The sequence below is a fragment of the Cygnus olor genome, chromosome 2 (genome assembly GCF_009769625.2).
Source record: "Cygnus olor isolate bCygOlo1 chromosome 2, bCygOlo1.pri.v2, whole genome shotgun sequence".
Taxonomy (NCBI): Eukaryota; Metazoa; Chordata; class Aves; order Anseriformes; family Anatidae; genus Cygnus; species Cygnus olor.
In genome coordinates, this window is record NC_049170.1 from 124,460,794 (window position 1) to 124,486,892 (window position 26,099).

Here is a 26,099-nt window from a genome sequence, read left to right on the forward strand (position 1 = left end):
TGATCTCAGCCAGCCACAAGAGCACAGTCTGCCCACCTCGCTTGTCCCAAGCAACGGAAAACTTCATGCATGCAAATATGAGCAGGTATGCAGGATATTCACACAGTGCTCTGGCTATCACTGCCCCAGTAAAAGTCACCCCGTTTGCTTATACAGCTTAAAGCTTGATGATACAAATTACCAGGACATATGAATAGACTTGTGTTAAGTCCCTTGTCCTTTTCCTTAAAGAGATAATCTTATTTTAATGTTTATATTTTGTCACAAAACTGGGAAAGGCAATGAATGCCCATGTCTCTAGCAAGATAAAACAAAGTCTAATTCAGATTAAGGCGTGCTGGTATTAAAAAAAAAATCATGCTGCACAGCTTACATTTGCTCTTTACTCCCGCAATCCAAGCACACTTATTAGAATATCATTTCTACCATATAAATGATGGGAACACAAAACAGCTTTACTCTAGCAACATTCTTTATCCCGCTAACTGCCTCCTGTACATAAGTATTTAAGTATTTGTGTTAAAAATTTGAAAGACAAGCACAGTTTTTAACCAAATACGAGGAGGCTTACACGTAGGTTCAGTTGAAGCACGTGTTGCTCTGTAACCCACTGACTCACACGATCACTTTTTCTCTGTGCCCAGTCCAGAAAAGGTTAAGTTACTTGCAGCATCACATGCACATGCACACAGAGATACTGCTTTAAAGAGCACCAAGGGTTTCAGGTCTCCAACAAAAGGGACATGCAGTAACCTGGTATGTAGATGCTTTATTTCTGACATTAATACGGTCTGTATTGTATGTGAGAGTCTCTTACATAAAAGAAAAGTTGTAGTACAACAAAAACAAAGATAAACAAGGCATTTGTTGTACATTATGTCAAACCTTAAAACAAAAAAATGGAGTAATATGTATTGAATTTTCATGCAAGTTTGGCTGCTGCATGTACAATCTACTTATAAACTGAAAGAAATGCAAATGCACACAACATTCAAAAAGTAATAAAAGATGCCTGACATATCAAAGATTAAAACCTTCTTGCTAAAGCAACAAAGTAGGAGTTAACTAGACAATCCAACCAATACCAACACAAATTAAAACTACTTATCATAAATCTATGCTTAAACTTGGCATAGGCAGTTTTCGTGATACCACTTCTACTGAAATATATCATCCAGATTCCAGATATTCATTCTCTCTCAAGGTGTTATTTCATCCTTTGTGAATTAAATGCAGTCTCCAGCATAGAATGTTTTTGTTAAATCCGTTCTGGTAATCTGAATCTAGTACTGCCAAGAATTCCAATTGCCTCCTCTCAGCTTTCATAGGTGAGGTTAATCCCAGCATGATGGGTATTTTCCAATCCCATTACTAATAGGATCCCCCCCCGCCCCTAAAAATTTTGATCTGAATTAAAAACTGCTAAAAATGTTTATGCCTACTACAATCATAGCCAGGCGAATATTTAATATCAAAAAATCTCCGAAAAATAAGGATTGTATAAGCTCTGAGATGTTTAAAAAAGTTGAATAACCATTTACTTTCTTTGTGCCACTCATCACATGTTAAAATTCTCCATTAATAAATTATTCTCTACCATCTTTGATATTGAAATGATAGGAATACTTTCCACACCCTGCATAGTACTGGTTGATCTCATAAAGTTAACTAGAGAACCTGACATCATTTTTGTAATTTTACATACAGTGCATATGATGCTCGCTCTTTCCATCTCTCATAGCAGCAAGCCGATTCTGCCACCATCTGTAGCAGCACACCCGGGAGTGGAGAGGAAGAGTGTTTGAATTATAAATAGCTAAAACTACAGTGTACAAGCCTATTTACCTGTCAGTATTTGTTGATAACACACCGTTGCAATTTGCTAGAAATTAACTACATAAAAATTTCTACAACGAAAGCAAATGAAAACATTCCTTCAAAAAAAAAAAAAGACATAAAATAAGTGCAAATACCTAAAATAGGCAACTAAAGCAACTGTTGTGACCTGTATTACTTTAAATAAGGACAAAGATTTTCATAAATAAAAGAATGTTCTTTGCTGTTCAAACATTTAGTAAGTATATAATGGTCAAACTTAAGTGCAGACAAAACTGTTTTGAGATCCAAGGTGCCAAGTTTCTTCTAAAATAAAAAAAATTAAAAATGCATTAATTTTTAGTTCCTATGCAGGACAAAGTACTCCTGGGTCACATACAGGACCCTAACCTTCTTGTCTAAATATATTAAAACAAGGTATGGGAACAGTAGTTGTATTTCAGGTATACCTTGTAACTATTTTGTAGACCAACATGATTTAAGGGTTATAGTGCAATCTTTATGTAGATGTAACATACAGTATAGATTTGTACACTTCACCTCTGTAATTCTTCTGCTATACCATACTTTAAGGTTAAACTTGTCCTTTTTCATTTCAGCTGTTTTAACAGGAAACAACGTTGGCTTCTAGACAACCTGCATACATATAAATATCTACATTTAAGCTTTAAAATGAAAATAAATTATAAAAAGACTCCTTTCCAATTTACAAAATTTTCCCTGTTCCTACATACTGTACAATACATTCAACAATCATCTCATTTTGAGATTTATGAAGAAAATACTGATGCTTTACACTAAAACCTAATTCACCCCTCTGCCTACTTCTAGTACCATTCGCAAATAAATATATTTAACACTGTAGTTAATTTCACTGTTTTGCAGCATACCAAAAAATTAGTAGTGCAACTTTCTATCCTTCCTTTTTACACCTCCCCATTGTGTTTCTTTGTATACTCAAACAATGCTACATAAGCAAAAGCACATTCGGTCATGTATGTTGCTCATTCAGAAACCATTAACAATCTATAAACCTACTCTATATCAAAAATGCACTAGCAGAAAAAAGCAATGCAAGTCAAAAGAATAAATATGAAAAATAGACTTAAAAACTGTAAGTTGACGTGTACTGCAATGCTCTTTACCATTCTTTATAGTATTTCAGGGTGTTACTTTTTTAATGTGTAAGAAATGCATTGCAGAACTGGTTGTACTATCCCTTCGTAGAGCTTCATGTCTGTTCTTTGTCAGTCAAGAGAAGAAAGGAAGCTTTAAGATTTCCCTTAGCAGACTGTCTCAAAGTAAAGACTTAATTCACAAGTATTGTGCTGGAATCTCCTTCGACACTGAACCAGTTTCAATGGAAAGAGACGGCTGTCAGTTGCAGTGACCATCACAGAATCAGAGCCCTTGAAGTGCTGTTGGTAGCTGTGTATGTGCTCAGATACCTTCTTGCTTGTTCAGTCATGATAAGCTGATCTTCTGTTTTTCCATAAACAACTGCTTCCCATTCACAATTTGACTGCATAAAAGAGAATTCCGTTAAAAAGATTCTTCTTTTAACTAAAACACTTCTTCCTTAGAATTAAGCAAGTCTCATGCAGCCTTCCAGAGTAGTAATAACTTATCAAATTCTAGCAATACTGTATTTTAATGAGAAGGATTCTAGTCTACAATACCTAAAACCTGTGACAAAGCCCTTTCATCCCCCCCCCATCCAGCTCAGCAGCAGTATATCTGTGTTACATTTTTAAGCTATAACACACACCAAAAATGCTCTTAAAAACAGATTAGTTCAACAATTGAAACATAAAAGAGAAGTTAATTAAGTCATCTTCTTTTGGATATCTTTCCCTTTAAACGTGCTAAGTTGAACATGCAGCAAAACACATTATTGACAGCTGTCTGGTGACACCAAGGAAGGCAAAATGGTTTGGCAGCTGAAAAGATACTGTAAAGGATTTCATTGAACCAAACTGACAGCTGTGGAAGAACAGTAAGACGTCTTGGGGATATATTAGAAATGGCAAAGGCATTAGGAGTAAAAATAACGAATGGAAGAATAACTGAGCCACTAGTCCTGCTTCTTCCATGAAGTAAATCCTGCACATTCACATGAGCTATTGAACCTCAAGCTGATTCGTAGCAGCTCTAAATTAGACCTGACACTAGGAGACTGCAGCATAATGAAGACTGCAAGATTCTAGTTCATGCAGGAGGGAGGGAGAGGAACACGTAACAGAGAAAAAAAATCACAGAGAAAATCAGCCATTTGAATTTCTGTGTATTTCACGGAAAGGTATCATGTTTAGAGGAGCCAGTAAACTGAGAGGGAATTTCCCTGAGGAGAAAGAAGGAAAAGAGTAAGATGGTTCAATAAGAATATTAGCAAATACAGTAATAAGCCCTCCTTTCAAGTATTCAGAAGTGCATACTTCTCGGTCAGACAGATGTGGTCACCTTTACTGTAATTCACAGCATTTAATTCTGTTTTGGAATAGCTATGGAATAACTATACGAGGTTTATTCTTCCTTCTCATTAAGAAGTATCAGAAAGAAATACTGTTGGCTCTGTGCTTAAAAACACTGTTAGAGCAATTAAGTGGACCATGGAAGAATGTTAGAGCAATTAAGTGGACCATGGAAGATCAGACTCCAGGTGCCTTGCCTTTCATTTTTTTATTTTTTTCCCCTTAATTTATTCAGATAAGTAGATGTTCTGAGAAGACACATTAACTTCTACAGGGCAAATTAGGACAGGTGCCAAATCGGTCAAAGAGAATCTCTCCCTAAACCTGGTGGTCAAGACACAAGCGCACACACACGAACTAGGTTCCACTAGCTGAACCAATTAACAGTTTTAGTGATATGGAAAATATAGAGTTGTACAAGAACAGGCACTTTACGAGAACAATTACCAAACAGAACCTGCAGACTAATTCTGCTTAACGAATCCCACTGGGGTTATTATGAAGCAAGGACCAGACAAATTCAAGAAATGTAGGTGCTGCGGAAGTTCAGTTTGCAACAAGTCAGTGCTGCAAACTTTCTTAGTGCTTGACTTGAGCACCCAATCCTATCTTCTACATCTCTGCTATCCTGACCCCTCCACAAGCACACATATTTAAATCTTAGGGAGCATTTATAGAAGCATCAGGGTCGCATTTAATGAACTTGGGTATGAGCGAACACTTCAGGGACCATACAACCAACTTATGAGAAATATGGATAATGGAAACACTGACCCAAACTAGATTACTGAATAGAACTGTTCTAGATGTTAGAAGACAGAAACAAAAAAATAAATTATTTAATAGTTAACCAGCTAACCAAACTAACAGAAAACTTTGAAACCAGACCTGAAGAGCCTTCTCCATTTTGACATTTTTTGAAGCACATGCATTCAGTTTCTTCTTAATTACTGCATTTGCTTTGTTTGATGAATTTGTATCCTGTTTTTCTGATGTCAGGTTACATCTGTTGTCATGTATTTCCAACAATGGTATCATTAATAAAGACGTAGTATATACATTTTCTGACTATTAAAAAGAAGCGGGTAGGGAACATGAATAATAATTAGTATTTCATAGAAATAATATTCAACTGCTTGAAGAGAAGCCAAAATGAAAACAAAGCAAATACTATCAGACAGACCCTAGGAAAAAAAAACGAAAGGAAGTGATGCACACTGCGTAAGCGAACCAGCCTGCTCTATACTAGAATTCACAGTCAATACTGAGCACAGTAAAATGATTAGCTGCTAGCATGGTTTCAGCATTACTGAGTAAATAGTTTCTTCCATATAAAGCCTTGCTACAGCTGATGTCATTCTGTTAAGAGCAAACTTTATCAAGTCAAGTGGTAACTACAGAATAATTCTAAAGAAAAAAAAAACTTGTAATTCAGTTTAGTACAACCCTTGTGAAAGTAAGGACAGGGAGACTAGAGTTAAAAAAAAAAAGTCCATATCAAGATCAGTATCAGGGGAAGAACTGCTTTAAGAACTGAAATAAGCACTGGATTGGCCACAGAAGAGTTTTATACGCTGATAACATTTGTGGAAATGAAGAAGAAAATAATCCAGCTTCACTACAGCAAAGATGGAAAAAGGTATATGGCAGTTTTAGAGAATGAAAATAGATGAGAGTAACTGTGGCATACGTACTTGTTCACTTACAAAAGTACCCCATTAAAATGTGTTTAACTGCCTTTACATATGCTCCCCTGGACCTCATTCTTAACTTACCTCCCCACTGACACACAATTTCCGCTTAACGACTAGCACATTTTTCATTTTTAAATCAGGTATTAAGCCTCCGTCTCTTTTCATAGGAGACAATGTTCCTGTTGTACCAGCATCCCTCACCGAGATGGAGGAAAAGCAATTTCTCCCAATCCACTGCCTCTAATATACCAAATACTCATAGTGTATCTTGGTTTAGGCTTGATAACCTGACCATCAGAGATGCACAATATAGCATGCCATAACAAGACTTTACTAAGGGACCACTGAATATTTGTTTCCGTTTTGAATGGCTGCAGCAATGAGGAATACAAGAAGCCAGAGGTGTTCTTGGGGAAGCACAGAAATTCCACTAGGTGGCAGAGCACCTAACACCCAATAAGATAGACACCTAAGCTTGTAATGGAGTCTGAAGCATTTAAGAAGGGAATTTAGAAAAAACAGCTACAATAAACAGAAAGGGGTATGACTTAAGCACCTGTTCATTTTATCTCCTACCTCTTGAACATCACTTAACACCTGATTGCAATTCATAGACATTTGCTCTTTCAGAAAATAATGCATGTAAGTGCTTAATTAAGAACTATATTATAATAAAGCTTTCCCACAAACTACAAGACTAAAGATTAATTTATTCAGTCACTCAAGTGGAAAAAAAATATTGGGCTGCTTTTTAAAGAAATGAAAGACCAAGACAGTCCCATCTCTGAACTCCTGATTTCTTGGTGGCTGCGGGAGAGTTATTTGAATTCCTTCAGGCAGAGGAAAACCACAAACTTTATCTCCCACATACTTGGTATTTCTTAAAGTATTCTGCTATGATGTCAAGTGGGAAAAAGAAAAACATGCTGCCCAATATGCAATTACGTATCCTCAAATCATGCCTACCACATTGTCAAGCATGCAAAACACAGGGGTAAATGCCATCTACTTGGTGAATTACAGACAGCTTCAGCGTGCTGTGTATGCTAAAGCTTATTAGTTAACCAGCATGGAAAATATGCTGCTGTAATGGCAAGCCTGCTAAGCATCCATGCCACTTCACTAGTCAAAATTTCCCACTTCCCTGCCCTGAGGGCCTAAAAGAAAGAATTCATGAATGGAAGACCAATGTTCAAGTATTGCTTAAGTACTTAAAGTAATAGTTCAACATGAAGGTGATTTTCACTTCATAGATTTATGATTCTAACCTCAATCCAAAGTCTTTTAGCTGATACAGTGAAAAATATTCAATTCTATGTTAATGTTGCTGCCAGTGATGCTCTTTAATAGTTTAATACCCACCTGTACATCCAAACCACTATCTTCAGCAAAGAGCTGGGCACCAAGCTCTTCTTTTTCCCATGGATCTAGGACCAGTGATTTTCTGACTTTTTTAGAAGAATTGCGCTGCAATAAACGTTTTGCAGAGAAAGATTGTAAAATATTATTTAAAAGTTATTTCCTATCTGAAATTATTATTGTGAAATTACCTCCTGCTTGCAGCTTTTATACACAGAGTCATCTTCCTCCTTGAGAAATATATCTGTTCCAGTTTCCTCTTTCAAAACTTCCCTAATGTCTTCCTCCAAGAAGGCAAGTGGTTGCGACTAAGTTAATTAAAATTGGAGGAGAAAATACAGGAAGTCTATTAGTTTCTATTTTTTACCATGTTCTACATCTGCCAGATAAAAGATCTTGCAAAACATAACAGATAAAGGATTTAAGCCATTGTAGTTAATAAACTACAGATCAACATTTCAAGAATACGCAGATTTTATAATTCACGTTACTCCACATTATTTGTATCCAGATAAAGCATATACTTGGACACAGTGCCTCAAAAAACCAAAAACCACATCAAAGAAGACGTGAACTATTTGTTCACATTTATTAGTGATAGTTACCCACTGACAAAGGGATAAAAATTCTTTATATACACTAAGCACATAAAGACATGTATGTATATATGCACAAAAACATACTAAAAAGCGTACTATCAAAGTATGGCTCTTGTTGGGAAAGGAATTTACATCAATCTTAACATAAATCTTTGAATAAGACATTGATAGCCCTAAGTACAGTACAGAATTTCACAGAAGCCATACAGATGGCTCCTTTGTGTACCAACAGGAGAAGAATTCCCTTAAGCCCTCAAAATTTGATTTTGAACAGGAGGTTAACAGTGGACAGAAACAGAAATGCCAAACCACTCCATTTGCATAGTGAGAGACTGTGAATCTATAGGGTAACACAGATGGTGCCAAGCCCTGTGGCAAAGTCTGAGCTACCTTCTGTGTTTGCAAAAAAAAGAAGTAGTCAATATACATTGGCTGGAATTTTTTCAGAACTTTAAAAGCATATGTCTACTGAATTCCAAAAGTTATTATGCATTAGCATACCTTAGCTAGGCTAAGAAGGGAGCAAAAATTGGATTAATTGAAAAATATGTAACATTATTCATAGTCAACTAAAAAAGGTCTTCTGTGACAGCCAGAAGATTCAGAAGAAACATGAACTCCTAAATTAGGGGGTTGTTTTTAGGTTGAAGAAAATTCTAGAGTTCACTCAAGTAAACCCCTAGGAGGGATGTAATACTTCTAAACATCTTCCCATACAAAAAAGCTCAAAATACTAGCATGCTGTGATAATTATCTGGTTTCAATCCTAGCAGTACAGGAGAACCACAACCAAAAAACAACTCAGCTCTTACATGGCCCAGAAGATTCAGATAGTGCATTTTTTCAAGTCAAACGTGAACACTGGTTAAAATAAGCAATTACAGTTACGTTCTTCTTCTCCAGTTTGCTCTTACAGGGTTATCCAGTTGGAGAACACACCCCCTTTCACTCACTTATAATTTTGTTGTTTGAAAACCAGAATGCTAAAGTATTAAAAGTAAGTTCTCAGACAATGATGTTACCACCTAGTAGGAGGTACAGTGTTAGCAAGGCTATGCAAATTTGAAACACCTCACAAATGCAGGAACAATGTTTTAGTCTATGTCAGTACTTCCAGAAGATTACTGTGGGTCAAGTGTTTGCATGTACTGAATACCGTTCAAAAAGGCAATGCATGCATACTACACTGAAGGACACCAGTCTGTTCAGCATAGAAAGTCTGAAACATATTAAACATTCTATTTTTTTTTAATCCATGGTCTAGCTGTTCTCTTGGATAACGCTGAAATTCACTGAGACTGTTGAGCTGTTTGAAAATGCTTTTTAAGATCATGCTGAGGCTCACAATATCTCGAAAACAAGAGGGGACAATTTAAAAAAGAAGAAAATAAATGATGTCATCACATACCGTAAGTTTAAGAGGACCATACTTTTTTTCCTGAGCAGCCAGAGCATTTTTAAAAGGAGTTGGTGTCCTTGGTGTTGAACCCAACAGAGATCTTCTGATTGTGGGAGTTCTAAAACTATTCAAACATAGAGAAGTGTTCACATATGCATTTTAATATTTTACTTTATCAACAGTAATGTAATAAAATGAATCTAACAAACAATTTTAAAATACCTTAATTCACACAATAGATACCACCACCATGAATCAAGAAGTATTAAAATTGCCATAATATTGCCCCAGGCATATAAAAAATTTAAATGGATTTTGTTCTGTATTTCAAAAAAAAGAAAAATTTTAACCATCTGTTAAATTAAAAACAGGAAGCCTATTTATGTTAGTACACAAATATTTAGGTGTGAGGGTTTCTAAAACTCATTCATAGCATACAAACAGGTAGACTAATTTCTCAGCATTTAGAAAAACTCGAGTATATTGAGCAACACCATCAAATGCTTAATGTCATAACCCTACCCAACGTTTTCCTTTTGATCTTTTGGTGTCATTTCCTTGTGTAGAGGAGTCGTAATGAGAACTTTCTGCCCACAGATTGGTGTTGATGTGAATGCAGGATTTTCAAGGTTAAATTGTTCGTTTCCAGAGCAAGTGTTGAAAAACTAAGCATGAGAGAGAAAAACTAAGTTAACTTAAAGGACAAAGCTTCACCATTGTATTGAGCACTAAAAATACATAAGCATATATCAGAAGAGCTTTTACTGATAAGCCCCAATAAGCTTTGGCTTATACTCCAAGACATTTGCCGTATTTATCATTGAAACTTGTTAAAATTCTTACTGCTTGTTTATGCCATAGACAATAAGCTTCTATCTACAACCATTTGCATGAGAAAGGGTGAACTGAGACATTAATCCTCCCCAGCATGAAAGTTAATTTTCAAAACAAAGGAAACCTGTTATTTTAAAAATTCTTTTTGATAGATCTACCCTTATACACATGTTTTAAGAAGTTTTTAGACATATTTGTTTAAGCTGCAATGTATTAATAGGGGAGAAAGTAATTGTAATTTATAACCCATGCCCTGCGGACTTCCTAGTTTAGCTGTATTTAAAAATAAACTCACCTGTGATGGAGAAAATGGTAGTGTTTTCACTGGCGTATGCTTTAGTGCAACATTGATGGCATCATTACATAAGCCATCATTCAGTTCATTAACTGGTGATTGCCCAACACGCAATCTCTTCTTCTTTCTTAGGATAGTAGGTGGAGTGCTGAATTTTGTTAAGTTTGGAGTTGTTGAACAAATTCCTTCTTCCTCACCACTGACATTGTGTTTTTTGCCATCGAGCACAACACCGACGTTAAACTGGCACTCTGCAGCCCGTTCGTTGTGTTGAATCCGCATTAGTTTTACTGGAGCTGGCTTGACAGGAGATGCAACAGCCTCTGAAAGGTCAAAACTGGTGACATCGCTCCAAGCTACGGGATCCTATGAGGCAAGATACAAAACAGTCAAATACTAGCAGGCTTATCTGAGATTATTTCACGACTCGCCAATCTAACAGCTCTCTACCTCTCTACCTACCTTCAGAAGTCATGTACTGTATTATACTCCTTCCACACAATGCTAAAACTCCGAATGCTTTAAAGCAGGCAATAAAACAAATCACTCAATCTGGGTAAAACTACAGACAAGTGCAGAATAAGGTATTCACAGAAACATTTTATACCCATTAAAGTTTCGATGTGCCTAAATAAACTTTTTATTAGAACGAATACAGACTTACAGATTCAATAAGCTCTAGTGTCTCTGCAAATTCAGGAATGGTTTGTAGAGATGATAACACTGCATTCGCTTCCACTGCCAAATACTTAGTGGGTGAATTCTGTTGAACAGATGTGCCCTGGGTCTCATCCATGCTGTAGAACTCGCTTGTTTGTTCCCCAAGGCTATTTAGTGTATTAGACACACAGTCTTCCATGACAAAACTTCCAGACCAAGTAGGTAAATTTCCAGCTTGCTAAAAAGTATGAAGAAATATGTTAATCTTGCTCAACTTAGAAGTTGAACAGAGTCAATTGTTAAGTGGGGGAGAAAATAAGCAGTATGTGGAAAGACTAAGCTAAACTATTAACTTTTGCTTTTTCAAACACCAATTACCTGTCCACATTAATGCAGTTAGCGTTCTCCTTATGTTAATATACTAAACATTCTCAAATCCTGACAGATTCTTATCTCAACCCTCATTCATATTTTATACATGCTCGTACATAGATAATTACTGGTTGTATTGGAAGCCATCTGTGATGAAATCTCCTATGTTCCTGAACATCAGCATATTAAAAAGTCATCTTCACTAAAGTACAAGGTACGTTTTAAGGTTAGAAACTGTTCCTAAAATGTGAAATACTTCCAGTATGATCAGATTTTTAATGAAGATTCTACCCTGACAGCTTGCTTAACTTTTAAGTGGTTATCCCATTTTAGTATACCACTTAGTGCTCAAGAAGCAGATTCTGGTTTGCACTGAAAATCTAGAAGCAAAGTAGATTCTACTATATTAGGAGAACATCGCACTGTTTCAAGAGAATGACAGAAATAGCTCCACCACGTAAAAACTGGAGGTTGACCTGTAATCTAAAATACCAATCAGTAAAGTTGGGTTAAGTATTTGATGTTGCTCACAGCCCTCTGTTCCTGAGGAAATGGCTATCATTTGCAAGCTTCTCCCATTCTACTCAAGCACATGAAAATTATGTACAGTGCAAATTTATATAGTATTTGACATGTCCAAATGTGGATAATACGTACTGCAAGCACACACCGAAGTTTGACAAAAATATAATACACAAGACCAGAGATAAACTTTTGAAATCAAATAGGACAAATCCAATACATCTTTCACTTCTCTCTGATGGACAGTTAATTGACGTTGCTGATCTATAAAACTGAATTGCAGTGATATCAACAAGCACTTGCTACCCTTTGAAAAGAATTAAAATTGTAGGCCTTAAATTAGGAATAAGTGTCAAATTGCAGGTCACATTTCTGTTGTTCTCAGTTTAGAAAACGGCACTAAAAATATTTTGCTTCAATTTAACATATAGAGTTTGTTTTACAACTGAACAATAACTTTGATTTTAGAAGGTCGGATGAAAAAATACCATACAAATCCAAACATGCCTGACCAAAGATTAATCTCAGTAAAGCATATTAAAATATTTACAGAAATTTACAGTCCTTACAGATGATACTCGTTTTCTTCTGATTTCATTCTCTGCTGACATAAGCAGCAATTCAAGCTCCTTTATTTTCTTTTCTTTATCAGGATCATCATCAATAAATGACTGCTGAAAAATTGAAGAAAGAAGCCATTACTATTTTCCACTTCTGTCACCCCTTCACAGCAAGGATCTACATCATACTTCAGCTACATTTTTACCAGCAATCTGCACACAGCTGGAACAGAGCCATTCCAGCTGTGTCATATTTTGTAATGCAGTAGTCACTTGCAAGTAAATCAACTCCAGCAATTAACAGGAGATGGATCTGGTGTTAAAGTAGTAAACAAGCTAATATGGTTTCTAACACGGTCTATAAACGCTAACTATACTATAGCACTTTTTAACTAAAAAAGTTACTCAGTTCCACCTTTCATAGAAGCAACAGTACTGGCATCTCGATAGATGTGTTTGTGTTCTCATGTGTTTCCTACAATTTTGAATGATTTGTTCTTCCCTCAACTAAGCACGTAAGAAAGTAAGAAAGTGTTTCAAATCAACATTTCTTTTCGGAATGTCCAGACAAACCATTCTACCACTACTATCAGAAATGAAAACAAGTTAATCATGTTCTGGTTTTATTTTGTTTTTTAAACCTCCCTAAAACTTTCTAATACTGTTATAAATACAGCCAAGTGAAAATATATGCCGGGAGCTTCAAAACTAGTTATACTCCCTGGTTTAGGGAGGATTTCAAGGGGTAGCAAATATCTTAAACATCTCTTTATTATAGTACAATCCAAAGTGTCAGAAGCTATATGAGGTTTTGTTAGGATTTGTATTCTTATACTGAGATCAGAGAAGAAAATTCACTATGAAGCAGATGAACTGCACAGGGAAACTTATAGTTAGGTACAGAGTTCTGCAGAATGAATATAACACACCTAGTGCAAACAAAATGTCTATGTTTCCCTATGTCAAATTGTTTTACTGATTTCAAACTCACAAAAATTCTTCCAGGAAGTCATATTGCAAGCCAACATCTACATTTAGTCTGTACCACACAAGGAATTCCAAATCCATTACTTAGTAAACAAGAAACGTGAGCAAAAGGGAACCAATATGTTTTTGATGTTTTTTTTTTCTCTACAGTTTCTCAATGCTTCAGTATTTAGAATGCTCCAAAACAGCATTTTCAGCTGATTGACAAATGTTCATCAGTCAGAAAAAAATAAAGCATACTGAGAACAAAAAAGTACAGCCATAACTTTTAGTTAGTTATTTGAATGGAATCTTTCAGGTATTATTATATTTAATACATACATAAAGTAGTAAAAACCCATCTTTAAATCTCACAGGAATTAGGTAATACAAATGGGTTGTAATTTTTATCTAAATATTTCACTAATAACTGTTTTAAGTCATACTTCTGTCAGAAATAAGCACAATTCTTGTGTTTACATACTACATAAAGAAATAACGTATTGTGCCCCTCACTATCATCTTGTAAAGCTCTCCTAAGGAGGAAAAAAAGAGAAAGAGTACAACAAACAAACCCAGCAGCACTGGGATCTATGAAGACAGCTCCTTTTTTCCTATCTAGAACTATCTATCGATCAAGTCAGAAAATCTACTTACAGAGGAACAGACATAAATTTAGACGAATGATAAAGACTTAGAGGCATTTTGAAGTTATGCATTTACTCTTCATTTTACAGCATAATACATGGTACAGTCTCTTCATTTACAACACACAACAATTTACCTGAACTAAGTTGGCAGAAGCAGAAGTATGTTCTATACAGCTGCCTTCTGGTGAGGCATACTGGTATGCTGGAATCTAAAAGACACAAATCATTTACATACCCTTAAAAAAAGGCTATAAAAGTAGCTCTAGTTTATTGTATATGAACTATTATAGTTTAGAAACCATAACTTACCATATCATCATAAAAATATTTAACAGATCTTTGTTCTTACAGATTTGTTTCTAGTTCCAAACCCAATATACGATTTGAAACTGGGAAACACTAATTATTCTGAATTTAGAACTTACATGTGTCTGAACAGGTATGTAAAATTGATTCTGAGTGTGCAAGTGTTCCATAGTCACACAAGGTTTGTGCTGAAGTTTGGATGAACTAGCTCTTTCGGACTTTATACCATCTTGTAAATATCCTTCCTGTTCCACCTTTCTTCGCATTGTTGAGTTCCAGTGATTTTTAATTGAATTATCAGTCCTAAAATGAAAGTGTACAACAATAACTGGTTTCCGTATCTCAGAAAGTTTAAAATATGGCATAGTTCACAGGGTTTGTTACAAGCAGGTTAATCTGAAGCCACAAATCCAGAAAGCTCCAGTAGCTTTGAAAGGTCTATCAGTGTGGGTTTTGTTGTTGTTGTTGTTGTTGTTTTGACAGAATTACTAGAAAGCTGCTCTTTTCAAAACTTCCTTCTATTGAGTTTCAAGTCTGCAGGAAGATAGGCGCAGAAAAGAGAAAGCCTTGGTTCTGGCTATTATCATGAGTGAGAATCATTTTTCTCAGATACTTGGAACAGCAACGTGTTCTGTATCACAAGATCATTTACCCTGTGCTAAAAATTTGCAGAACATCAAGCTAAGGCTCTCAGCCTACTGTCCTGCAGCGTGGTAAGAATACAATGGGCAGCGTTTACCATTTGAAATCATCTTTCCTAAAATGACAGTATGCGTTCCCAGCTCTAAAGCTGCATGTGCAGCTTTGTGGAAGAACATCCCAATAACTCTTGGTGCTCTGTTTTTGTCTGGGGAAAGCAGGGATGGCAAAAGACCAGTAGCTACTGCCACTCCCCTGGAAACAAAAGGCCTGCAGTTTGACAAGCACGGTGAAATCGCTTTTAGTACTAGGCAAGAGTAGAGGATGAATGCACTGCAATCTAAAATGCTAGCAATATTACTACTAGCATTAGAGAGAGGTATGCTTGACTAGAGCTCAACTCCAAGAGGTATTTTCACTCCCTTTTTCATCCCACTACTGTTAGACTCTTCACCATTGCCCATGTCTAGGATCTAACCTACAGGTAAGAGGCTCATCTTGGGTTTATTTTCAATTAATAAGTTACTAAGTGAGGAATGCCTCTGTCTTTACAGTCTCATCTTCCCTCCCTGAAATTCTATTCAGATTCAATCCATTCCCTTCCCATTCCTCCAAAGGATTTCCTGCAATTCATGGCTTCAATACTTTATCAAAATTTCAAACTTTTAAACACACATTCCAAAGGACTCATTCTTCCATCATAACGAGAGCTGACATTCCTTATGAACATGCTAGGCAGTCACCTCCTGAATATACACCCCAAATTCAGAGGGTCAGCTTAACATTGAATTATTAACAGTACAAGGCTAAAATTTTATTTCAGTAAACTCTTTATACACTGAAATTGTTTTCTACAAGCATGTAAGTTGGCAACCACACTTGAAACAAAGATAAAGAGAACAAAGCATACAATTCATTCTTAAGTTAGATTCTACATGGTAATCAACAAACTTTGCAATACACGATTCCTAAGCCTGGAGTTTTGAAGGTTACTTAAAGTCTCCTTTTTGAGTGCCCGGTTTAAAAAGAAGTGTTGCACAAAAATTAGAAAAAAAAGGAAGTCACCCCAAAATGTATGTTAATGAAGGCACTTTGATATCAAGTCGTAGGATGTTAAGGCATTCTTCCACTATTACTTGCAGGAACTCTCTTCAGCTCTGCAAGAACTTTTTCAGCTCTTTTAAACTAGATGTATTATAAGTGAACAGGATTTTGAAGGAACCTGCAGGGTGCTAGAAAACCTTCTCTGGTTTTCTGTCTTTTTAGGAGAACATAACCAAATGCAAAAATCTTAAAAAGATAAGGATTTCATTATTTATCAAGATAGAGAAGTTGTAACAAGTTTCAACAGATGATCTCTGACTAGGAAATCACATTGGAAAGAATTTTGAAACGACTGCTTTCCATATTCCAATATTTAACACAAATAGAGTTGAAAAGCACCTTCCAGGAAGAAGCTTTGCTATTTCAGCCCATCGGTTTCCCAAACGCTTGTGAGCTTCATAGATTATTCTGTCCTCTTCCTCTGTCCATGAAGACTTTTTTACCTCAGGATTGAGATGGTTATGCCATCTCTCTCTGCATTGCTTGCCTATTCTTCCTTTCAGGTGTTTTGCAATTAGAGACCAGCGTTTTGGACCATACTTCTGAACTAATTCAATAACCTGGAACACAAATAAAAGCATGTTATAAACACAATTCCTAATTTTTCCTAATCAAAAAAAAAAAACTGAGAACACAGATGAACTCACGTTTTAGGAAAGGATTATGACAGTCAATTTAATAAGATAGTAGGCCTACAGAGGTATAACGCGACTTGGCTTTTTAAAAATTATTTTTCAAAAATTTGTTTATTAAACCCTGGGTTTAGAATATAAGTATATACCGATGACAACAGATATTTGGACATTTCAGGACTCCAGTCATCCATTCCATAAAGTGACATTAGGAAAGTTGGAAGAAGTAGCTGGTGAAGATGCTTGGTTTGACTTCTTTCAGAAGCATCATGAAATAAGAACCTCCATTCCAACCTCCATCCAGTCTCTACAAGGTTGGGGTTTTTGTGTTTGTGTTTTTTGTTTGTTTGTTTTCTCTTTTAAACACAATAGAAGCCTTTCCTTAAAAAGGCTGACAAGAACTGTCAAATAATACATTAGGCAGATCACATCCAGAATTTGACAAATACTGGTTTTAAACAGCTTATAAGCTTTATGCAATGGCAATAAGCAGTGGATTTGAAATATTGTACGTGAAAGCTCAATGTATACCTCCCTAAAGTGCAGTGCAGGTTTACGAGGCAGAAATTTGCAGGGCAGATCAACAGAGGCGGGGAGAAGGAATCAAAAACACCGTTATTAGCTTCTTTAAGAGTAGAGCATGAAATAACTTCCCTCAGTCCCAACTCCTGTAAGCCTGATGGGTGCAAGAAATAAAGGATGTAAATAAGACCTTTGGTCTTTGGTGCCATAAAGAGATCTCCTCTACTTAGTGAGCTAGAGTTCAGCTAGCAAGCTGAGCAAAGGGAAATGAAACACTCGAGCAGACCAGACACTCCATCTGCTTAAGAGCAGCTGCATTTTCTTCTTCACATACAGCAAAATATAATATAATGTAATTCACTATGTCACAAGATGCATCCAACATTGTGTGGGGATGAAACCTAAGAAAAAGGTAGACACTCTTAGCAGCCATATGTCAATTTTATTACAGTAAAAGAGTACAATATCAATTAGTTTTCATTACCCTCTGATCTTCTTCTTTAGTCCAGGGACCTTTAATCAATTCTGGGTTTAGTACCTTCTGCCATCGATGCTGGCACTGAAAATCTGAACGATTCTGAAACAGAAGACCAGTGTAGCTGCTTAAACTTTTAAATACATAAGATTAAAATCTTAGTTAGCCAGAATTATTAAATTATTTCAAATTAAGAGCCTTATTGAGATCTTTTTTCTAGGTATAGGTTCTTTATATCTCAAATGCAAGTGTTCTCAGTTCTTTACTACAGTGTTAAGGAAAAGAGATTTATATCAAGTTTAGCTAACACACACTAATTAAACAACATTGCTTTTTCTGCTAAGGACAGATGGTGCTTTTCTGTAGCTTCACTAAGGATCTTTTGAAATATTGTTCCCAGTTATGAAAGAGAAGCTTTCACTTCACCTCCTAAAAAGCATCTGTAATAAAGTTTGGGACTACTAGGGTAGTTGGTCAGATCCCTAAAAATACACAGATAAGAGCCTGTCCCAACACAGCATACTAGCAAACCTTTTACGACACTGGGATACGCTAATTTGCTCTCTTCAGTGCAAGCTGCTGGACAGCAAGTACTGAGTTCAACATTTCGCTGGGCTTGTCTACCATGCTAAGACAAAGTTAAATGAGAGGCAGTCTGCAAGACCTCAAAAAACATCCAGAACACTGTTACACCTAGAATTAGGTTAAGCACAGTACCTTCAAGTTAATCCCAAGTAGACACTATGTTTAAACGCTAGAGTTTGTTAAAAGAATAAATAATTTCCTGGAGAAGACAAGCTGTGAAAGACAGACTTTCAATAAAGGCTACCTGTTCCTATTTTCAGTGCAAGAAAAATTTGGAAGTTGTAGCCTTGTAGTGTTTTTACCTACCATTTCTGAAATTACAACATATTTTGAGAAGCGAAGATGTATGATGGGATAAAGCAATAAAGTCATTTCAGTTCTGCTTTAGCAGCAACGAATTGAAGGAGAACACTGGCTGCATCTCCTCCCCTGAGTCACCTTCTAGCAATCTTCACTTTTTTGTAGAGAATAGAGGGGTTTATTTGTGAAATAGTTGTGAAAACATGGCAGCTTCTGAATGCCTTTAATTGCTGTTAACTGAAGATCCAGTTGGTCTTCCTAGCAAAAGAGCATCAGTAACACAGTGCTACTCCTGCCAACCTCCTTCATAGCAACTGAAGATATCATTAGGTGGAAAGATTGTATTTGTTAGGGAAGCTGACATCACTGTAACAACAACAAAAAAAACAGAACAGAAACATACAAACACCTTTTCCTAAGGTGTTTAGGAAATTGATCGGGCTGCTTTGAAGCAATCTTTCAGGTGCAATCCACTCTCCTAACTGCTGGAAAGCCAGAATATATTACATAATAAAAACAAACAGCAAGCGTTTTTTTTTTTTTTTAAAAAAAAAAAGTCATTTTAAATCATCATTCAAGTCCCAGTCAGAGCTAGTAAGGTTTTCTGATGTCTGAGCTAGATTTCAAGTCCAAATTACAAGCATCCTTTAAAATATAGACATATATTTTTTAAGTACTAAGTGTTTCTGGTTTGTTTCACCTCAATTCCAAACTAGACATATGACCAAAATAAATAAATATTACAAGGGAACTTAACTGAAGCAAAGATTCAACTTACTTGTAGATGACTAGCAATGAAAGCCCAATCATCTGTACCATTTTGTTCCACCAGCTTCTTTAGCCTTTCATCCTGTTAAGACATAAGCTTGGCCAATAAATACTATGGGCTATCTCAATATAATACTAAAGAATAACACATTTCAGCACGCTAACAATATTGAATAGGAATGAAATTAAAGCAAAATAAAGTATTACCTCATCCCGGGTCCATTTCACCCTGTTGCATATCTTCTTCAAACCTTTTTGCTGTGGGACTTCGTAGTCATGATCCGCGTATTGGAGGTCATCTTCTTCTTCACTGCAGAGTACAACAGAAGAACAAAGATGTTAGAAGTAGAGTTTAAAATAACTCTGAATAACTTATTTTTTTCTAAACTTTCTTTCCAAGCTTTTTTCCCCCCAATCCGTATATATTGTTATGACACACAGAATTTGCTTGAACATAACATCTGCCTCCAGAAGGAGCCTTATAGTCACTATGGCAAAGGAACAGAATTAGCTTCGGTTTCTAGGCCATATACTGGGATACAGACAGATAAGTCATTCCAATCCAAGACTTAAATCTGAAGCAAAAGATATTAAGATCATCTTCTCGTAACATATTTATGAACCTTTATTTTAAATAAGCAAGCTTATAAAATGAATGGGTTTCCTAGACTGAAAAGATACAATTATATTCTGTCTCCATAACTCATACAACAAACACAACAAGGTTGCCAAGCAATTCAGCGTCAGCTTGAGATTTTAAATGGTCTCCTGCCTTGAATAAAAGCATTGCTTCAGTGTTACAGGAACTAGAGACAACTCCCAGCTTCGAAGACAGGAATACCACAGCAAGAAACAACTGCACTAGCAGTGCTGACCCTCTAAGGTAAGAGTCAGAGGGGCAGGAGGCCAGGTAGCCCTTGTGGCTCCGTGTAGATCACACTCCACCTACCGGAGAAACACCTACTTCACAGCCTTGGCAAACAAAGCCTTTCAAATAAGCACGGTGAAATGCTTCATGGAAACATCTCTTAAACTTGTAAGTCAGTGCTTCGCGTTAGACAGCCGAAATTCATCAGTTCGTGTTCAGAACTAAGTTTATTAATTCTTCTCGGTCTCGAAGATGACTTTCTTTTTTCAACCAAAGGTAAATAAATCCCTTCCCGGTTATGAAATGAACCTCTGCTGGTATCCTGAGAACTGATTAGGTGTCAGAGCTCTAAATTACTTCCCACAACGTGCAGCTCACCCCCACAGCACGCTGAGCAGCCGTTCGTGTATGAGTTATTTCACATGAAGCGAGTATCTCCTCCGCAGCTAACATGAGTGCACGGTCGTTTCAGGAGAGCACTACTTGCTTGAAAGCATTACTACAAGGCAGGGCATGCCAAACTCTTGCAAAGCCAGAGTATTTAACGTTGCTTCTACATCCTACACCACATCTTTCGTGAGGATTTTCCCTGCTTAGTGTCATAATGCAATCAAAATAGTTCGTAACACATACACATATTAAAACTCTGTGGAGCCAGTAAGATGCAAGGCATTAAGCTTGTCTAAAGGTCAATATTGTTGTTTTTGTTTTGTTTTGTTTTTTTTGAGAAAAGGGAAAAGAGCTGCAAATCTATTTTATAACAATGATTCTAAGAGTTTTGCCTTAACTGGCTTAGGACTTAAGAAAATAGGATTTAAGCTCGCAGGTAACTAAGAGCTCTTCCTCCTCCCCTTTTTTCTTTTTTGTCTCTTTCCCACAGGCTCTCGACAAACTTCAGGAGCGTATCTTGGTATCATAATCCTGTTTTATACCAAGTAAACCGCACAATCCACTTATACCTAAAAATCTGGCCTGGCGGTTAAGCCCTCTATCAACGTGACCTCCCCGCTCAGCCACCGCACAACAACCTAATTCAAGAACTGAGTCTTCAGTTGCGTGAAAAGCGATGGGGGATTTAAAAAAAGAAAAAGAAAAAAATAAAAAAGGAGAAAGAAGAAAAGCAAAAGACAAAAGGCAGCGATGCCGAGAGCGCCGGTAGGAGCCGGCCGGCGGCCGTTGGGGTCGGTGCTGCGGTTCCGCTGCCGGCGCCTTCCGTGGGGACCGGGGCCGGCCCGGTGCGGGGCCGGGCACAGCCGGTGTATAAATCACTCCTACAGGAACATCTGGGGCTGTCTGCTTAAAATTTCGATTTATGAAGAGACTTTCAAGGGCGTTAGGTTGTTCGTTTGACATTTCGCTTAGTTATGGAGCTGGACTAAAATACCACGTGAGGGGAACACAGGCACCGAGTTTCACCAAATAAGTAATCTGAAAGAATAAATAAAGTACTGCACGAGCTGTGCTAACTGTCTTTAAAGGCAAACACGAGGCAAGTCTTGTTTATTTTGTAATTCTGAGGTGAGAACCATTCACAGAAAAAAGAACTTCCAAACGCAAGAAACAAGCACAGTTTAACAAAATTAAACTTAATTCCACCTGGGGCTGAACCAGACTTGTTTCTTTTTACTGCACACTTAAGCCCACGACCTTGAAGGCACCTTTATGTAAACTTGCAGCTGGGATGATTTCATCTGGGGGAACATCACCCGCCACAGCATTCTTCTGGGGCCACTGATCTCTACCCAAAGGTTCCCCCGCTATCCACAGCCAGTTTTATTTTCTGTTCTGACATCAAAGCGCTCCGCACTGATAGATAACACAGGCTAAAGCTTTGTAAAGACGAAACTATTGTTTGCAGTAGCACGGATGAAAATATCTCATTACAGAACGCAGATTAGGAGCAACAAAAACACCGTGAGCTGACTCCTGCAAGCAAAGCCTCCCAGCGCATCTTTGTTCCTCACGCTAGCAGCACCCCAAAGCACTCCTTGCTTGCTTTACTTGCAGGTTTTCAGAAAACGGGTATTAGCTTAGAAACTGTTTTCGCATCATGGAAGGCGTCTGTAACTTCAAAAGCATCCCCAGTTAGATTAGGAGAGTGTAGCCACGGTAAAGCCCACATGCCAGAGGTAACACACGTTAGCATTACTCACAGAGCATCCTTTTCCCTTCTCGTTCCTCCTTCACATTTCTTTATCGCTTGCCAGAAAGTGATTTGCTATTTAGGTCAAGAATAACGAGCAATAACACAGCTCCCCGAGACCCACCTTCTGAACGCAAAGACACACCCATTTTCGTGTCGGGAAGAGGAAAACCGCACCAAGACCACCTGGGGCTGGAGCTCCCGAGGAGAAGGTCCTCTCCTCTCCCAGGAAACCTCAGGCCAGACTGCGACACCCCCAAACCGAGAAGGCCCCCGGCCTCACCGCGAGGAGGAGGAGGGAAGGAAGGGAAGAGCCGGCGGGGACCGCGGCCTGAGCAGCGGGCAGGGGGCACCTGCGGGGGCATGGGGGGCGAAGGAGGAGGAGGAAGAGGAGGAGGAGGAGGAGGAGGAGGAGGAGGGAGGGGAGGAGGCGTTAGCACCTGGCCGGGTCCCGGGGCTCGGAGCTCGCTCACCTGCGCGGCCGCTTCGCCATCCTCGGCGCGCACCATAGGGGGGGCCGCCACGGCGGCGGGGCGCGGCGCGGCGTCCCCCGGCCCCCGCAGGGGCCCGGGCTCGGGCTCGCCCCCCCGGACGACGGAGACGGGCACCGGCGGCCGAACGAGGAGGAGGAGGCGGCGGCGGCGGCGGGCGGGCAGGGCTCCGGCGGCGGCCCCCTCCTCCCCGCCGAGCCCCGCGGCATCCGCGGCGAGCTGCCGGCCGCCCTCAGCCCCGGCCCGGCCCGGCTCCCTCGGCCCCGGCCATGGCCCGCCCGGACGGAGCGCGCGGGGCCCGTCCGCCCCCTGCCCCTCCTCCCGCTCCTGTCAGCGCCGGCCGCGGCCCCGCGCTCGCGGCGGGCTGGGCGGGTGCCGCCGAATCTCGCGCCCAGGCTCCCTCCCGGGCCGCCGTTTGAATCTGCGCAGGCGGACTGCGCGCCCATTGGCCGCCGCCGCCACAGCACGCGGCACGGGACGCCCGGGAAGGGGGGGGGGCGGGGCCGCGCGGCGGCCGCGGGCGGGCAGCGGGAGGAGGGGCGGCGGGGCGAGGCGTGACGGGGAGCGGGCTCGCCCCCGACCCCCGCCGTGTCCCCCCCACCCCCTGACCCTCCCCCGGTACCAAAACCGGCTTCGAAATTAAAAAAAATAATAAAATAAAATCGGTGGCAACCCCGCGGCGCAAAACCGAGCCTCCTTCGAGCCGGAATCGAACCAGCGACCTAAGGATTCCCGCGGGCGGCGCCTCTACAGTCCTCCGCTCTACCAGCTGAGCTATCGAAGGGAGCTGCGTGGGGCCGCCATTCCGCGCCTCACAGCCCGCCGCCCCTCACGGGGAGTGGGGCTGGCCCCTTAGTTAATGGCTAGCGTTGTTACTAGTGTCCTTCACACACGTCCTGAGAAACAGCTGCCACTCTGAAATGAAAATTAGGCTTTCGGGGTGTTGTACATTTACCACACATACTTACATGCCCAGTTTGTTGTGGGATCTCACTGCTTTGCCTGGCGGCACTTACCTCAAGACACACACTCCCTAAACCAAAAGGCAGTGAAAATCCAAAAGCGACTCTCTGTAAATACTAATTCATGGTGCGTGGGGCGCTGTCACATGAAGGGACACACACAACGCACACATCCCCACTTACAGAAACGCAGTTACTGAGAGGACAAATACCTGGACCCCGAACTGCAACGTTAAAATATCCAGAGGGCTGGTAGGCCCTGGGGGTGCCCGCGTCCCACTGGCCTTGCAGGTTGGGGTCTTTAATACCGATAAAATGCTGCATGTCAAGACCTGTCAGAAACACCCCTATTCCTCTTCCTAAAGTTGCATGTGGGACAAATCAGATTTAAAATACGTATTTCCAAGCGCAAGCAAAAATGAAGGAGGCCGTGTCTGTTAGTCGGGGTTTTAGGGTGCTCCTGAGGAAGAAACAGTGAGGTTCCTGCTCCCACGGCCTCACCTCTGGTCCTGAGCAATTGACCAAGGTGCGGATGCAGGAGCAGCCCCTTGGCAGCCCCGTAACGCACTGCCACGCAGGAGCACGGTCTCCACACCACAAAGTCAACCCTCTTCCATTTTCACCTCCTCCTAAGCACTGATGCCCTGTGGTTACACGTGCACTTGAGAAGCGAGAAATGAGAAATGTGGGTTTAAATCATGCCCAGCCATCCCACTTACTGGGTGGCTGCTCTAACCACTACCTGCTTATATATTAAAAAAAGAAAAAAAAAGGAAGCACCCCAAACATCTCACCACATCCTCCTGTGGGTGCATTTACAAAAACCTGAACTCTGCACAGCTCTTAGGAGAAAAGGGTGTGAGCACCTGCCTTAAAGGTATGGGTAAGGAGTTCCTGAGCCAAAAAACATAGGAGCGTGTTCCTGCAACTCTGCAGAAGACATTCCTGGAGTCAGCTTTTAGAGGTACTTGTCCACTCTGCTCACCTTATGACTGTTTGTCATAGGGCCCAAACACCAGTATTCTTCCTTTATTAATGTGCTTTTTACTTTAATGGTCAAAATAAATCATCAAAATAGTACGTGGCTTCTTATTTCAAACACATTTTTGTCTAACCTCAGAAGCTGGTTCACTTACGGAAAACCGTTAAACACCTGAATAGAGGAAAAAAAACTTCTTGAAGCTGTAACAGCCATGAAATCCATGCAACATTCCAGCATAATCTGTGTATTTTCTAGATATTCCCCTACACAAAAGTCTTAAACTGCAGGTTATTCGTATAAATGAAGCCTTAGATGTACGGAGCTTATACATACATATACATACACACGTATATATGTTTATATACGTACACGTTATGTACAGTGCCTCTCCACCCAGTGGGGACGTGGTTCCGAAGCAGGGTTAGCGAGAAACCTTGGCTTGCAGCGCCCCCTGCACACGCACACAAGAACCTCAGTCCTTGGTACCTCCCATGATAGAACACAAGAGGAATAACAAAAACCAACTAACCAAAAAATTTACATACATTACGAACCTACTATCACACCTGTAAACTCGTATCATTGCATCTTTCACAGAAAAATAATATATATATATTTTTTTAATTTACAAGCAGTCTTTGCCTGCTACTTACTATATAGGTGTTCAGCACCAGCCTGCATTCATTGTGATTTGCTTTTAGTATCCAGAGATGATGACAACACAGCAGGTTTACCCACATCAAAGCTGTGACAAGAGTCTTTGAACTACAAAAGCTGTAATAAAAATAAATTAAAAAAAAAAAAAAAGACAACAAAACACCCTGGGACAATATCTATGTCATCAGCCTCATATATTATGAAATGTCATCATTTAGCATTCATTTATATTTAATTCAGAGTCACAGGAACCTGAAATAAAAATATTTTAGTTTAAATAAGTACCTTCTTCTATATTCCCATAGTAATACATATGTTCTTAATTTGTAGGAAATGGATCCTAACGAAAGCATCAGCTGAGTCAAACTACTAAATTAGTAAGTACTGACAGTCCTGCTGTAGAATATATATATATATATATATATATGTGCGTAGATATATATATAAC

The 26,099-nt window shown here is 39.1% G+C and overlaps 1 protein-coding gene and 1 non-coding gene across 4 annotated transcripts; both read right to left on the reverse strand.

The window, feature by feature from the left end:
• Positions 1 to 754: 754 nt before the first annotated feature.
• Positions 755 to 23,186, reverse strand: MYBL1 (MYB proto-oncogene like 1). 3 transcript variants are annotated; one of them, XM_040545799.1, is made up of 16 exons: positions 23,033 to 23,186; positions 19,756 to 19,858; positions 19,559 to 19,630; positions 17,905 to 17,997; positions 16,606 to 16,826; positions 14,643 to 14,826; positions 14,352 to 14,426; positions 12,611 to 12,712; positions 11,152 to 11,385; positions 10,488 to 10,853; positions 9,881 to 10,023; positions 9,368 to 9,482; positions 7,552 to 7,668; positions 7,364 to 7,468; positions 5,196 to 5,375; positions 755 to 3,358 (listed from the first exon to the last, which is right to left on the reverse strand). In XM_040545799.1, exons 1-16 carry the CDS (start codon positions 23,050 to 23,052, stop codon positions 3,230 to 3,232), a joined length of 2,259 nt encoding a protein of 752 aa, XP_040401733.1. In that variant the 5' UTR covers positions 23,053 to 23,186; the 3' UTR covers positions 755 to 3,229. The 3 variants fall into 3 exon arrangements, with proteins under 3 accessions (XP_040401733.1, XP_040401732.1, XP_040401734.1); XM_040545798.1 differs by having other exon boundaries at positions 12,611 to 12,715; XM_040545800.1 differs by lacking the exon at positions 5,196 to 5,375 and having other exon boundaries at positions 12,611 to 12,715.
• A 558-nt stretch (positions 23,187 to 23,744) lies between these two features.
• Positions 23,745 to 23,834, reverse strand: TRNAY-GUA. Its single transcript is given in 2 exon segments — positions 23,745 to 23,780; positions 23,798 to 23,834. It is a non-coding gene; the product is annotated as a tRNA-Tyr (tRNA).
• Positions 23,835 to 26,099: the final 2,265 nt, after the last annotated feature.

Bases quoted from the DNA above. Each gene is read 5' to 3' on its own strand.
- MYBL1 (XM_040545798.1), bottom strand. From the start codon at position 23,052: ATGGCGAAGCGGCCGCGCAG. The intron at 12,716-14,351 runs GTAAATTGTTGT...TCAATTTTTCAG, and splicing joins CTTCTGCCAACTTAGTTCAG to CAGTCATTTATTGATGATGA. The intron at 3,359-5,195 runs GTCTGGTTTCAA...TCTTTTATGCAG, and splicing joins AAATGGAGAAGGCTCTTCAG to TCAAATTGTGAATGGGAAGC.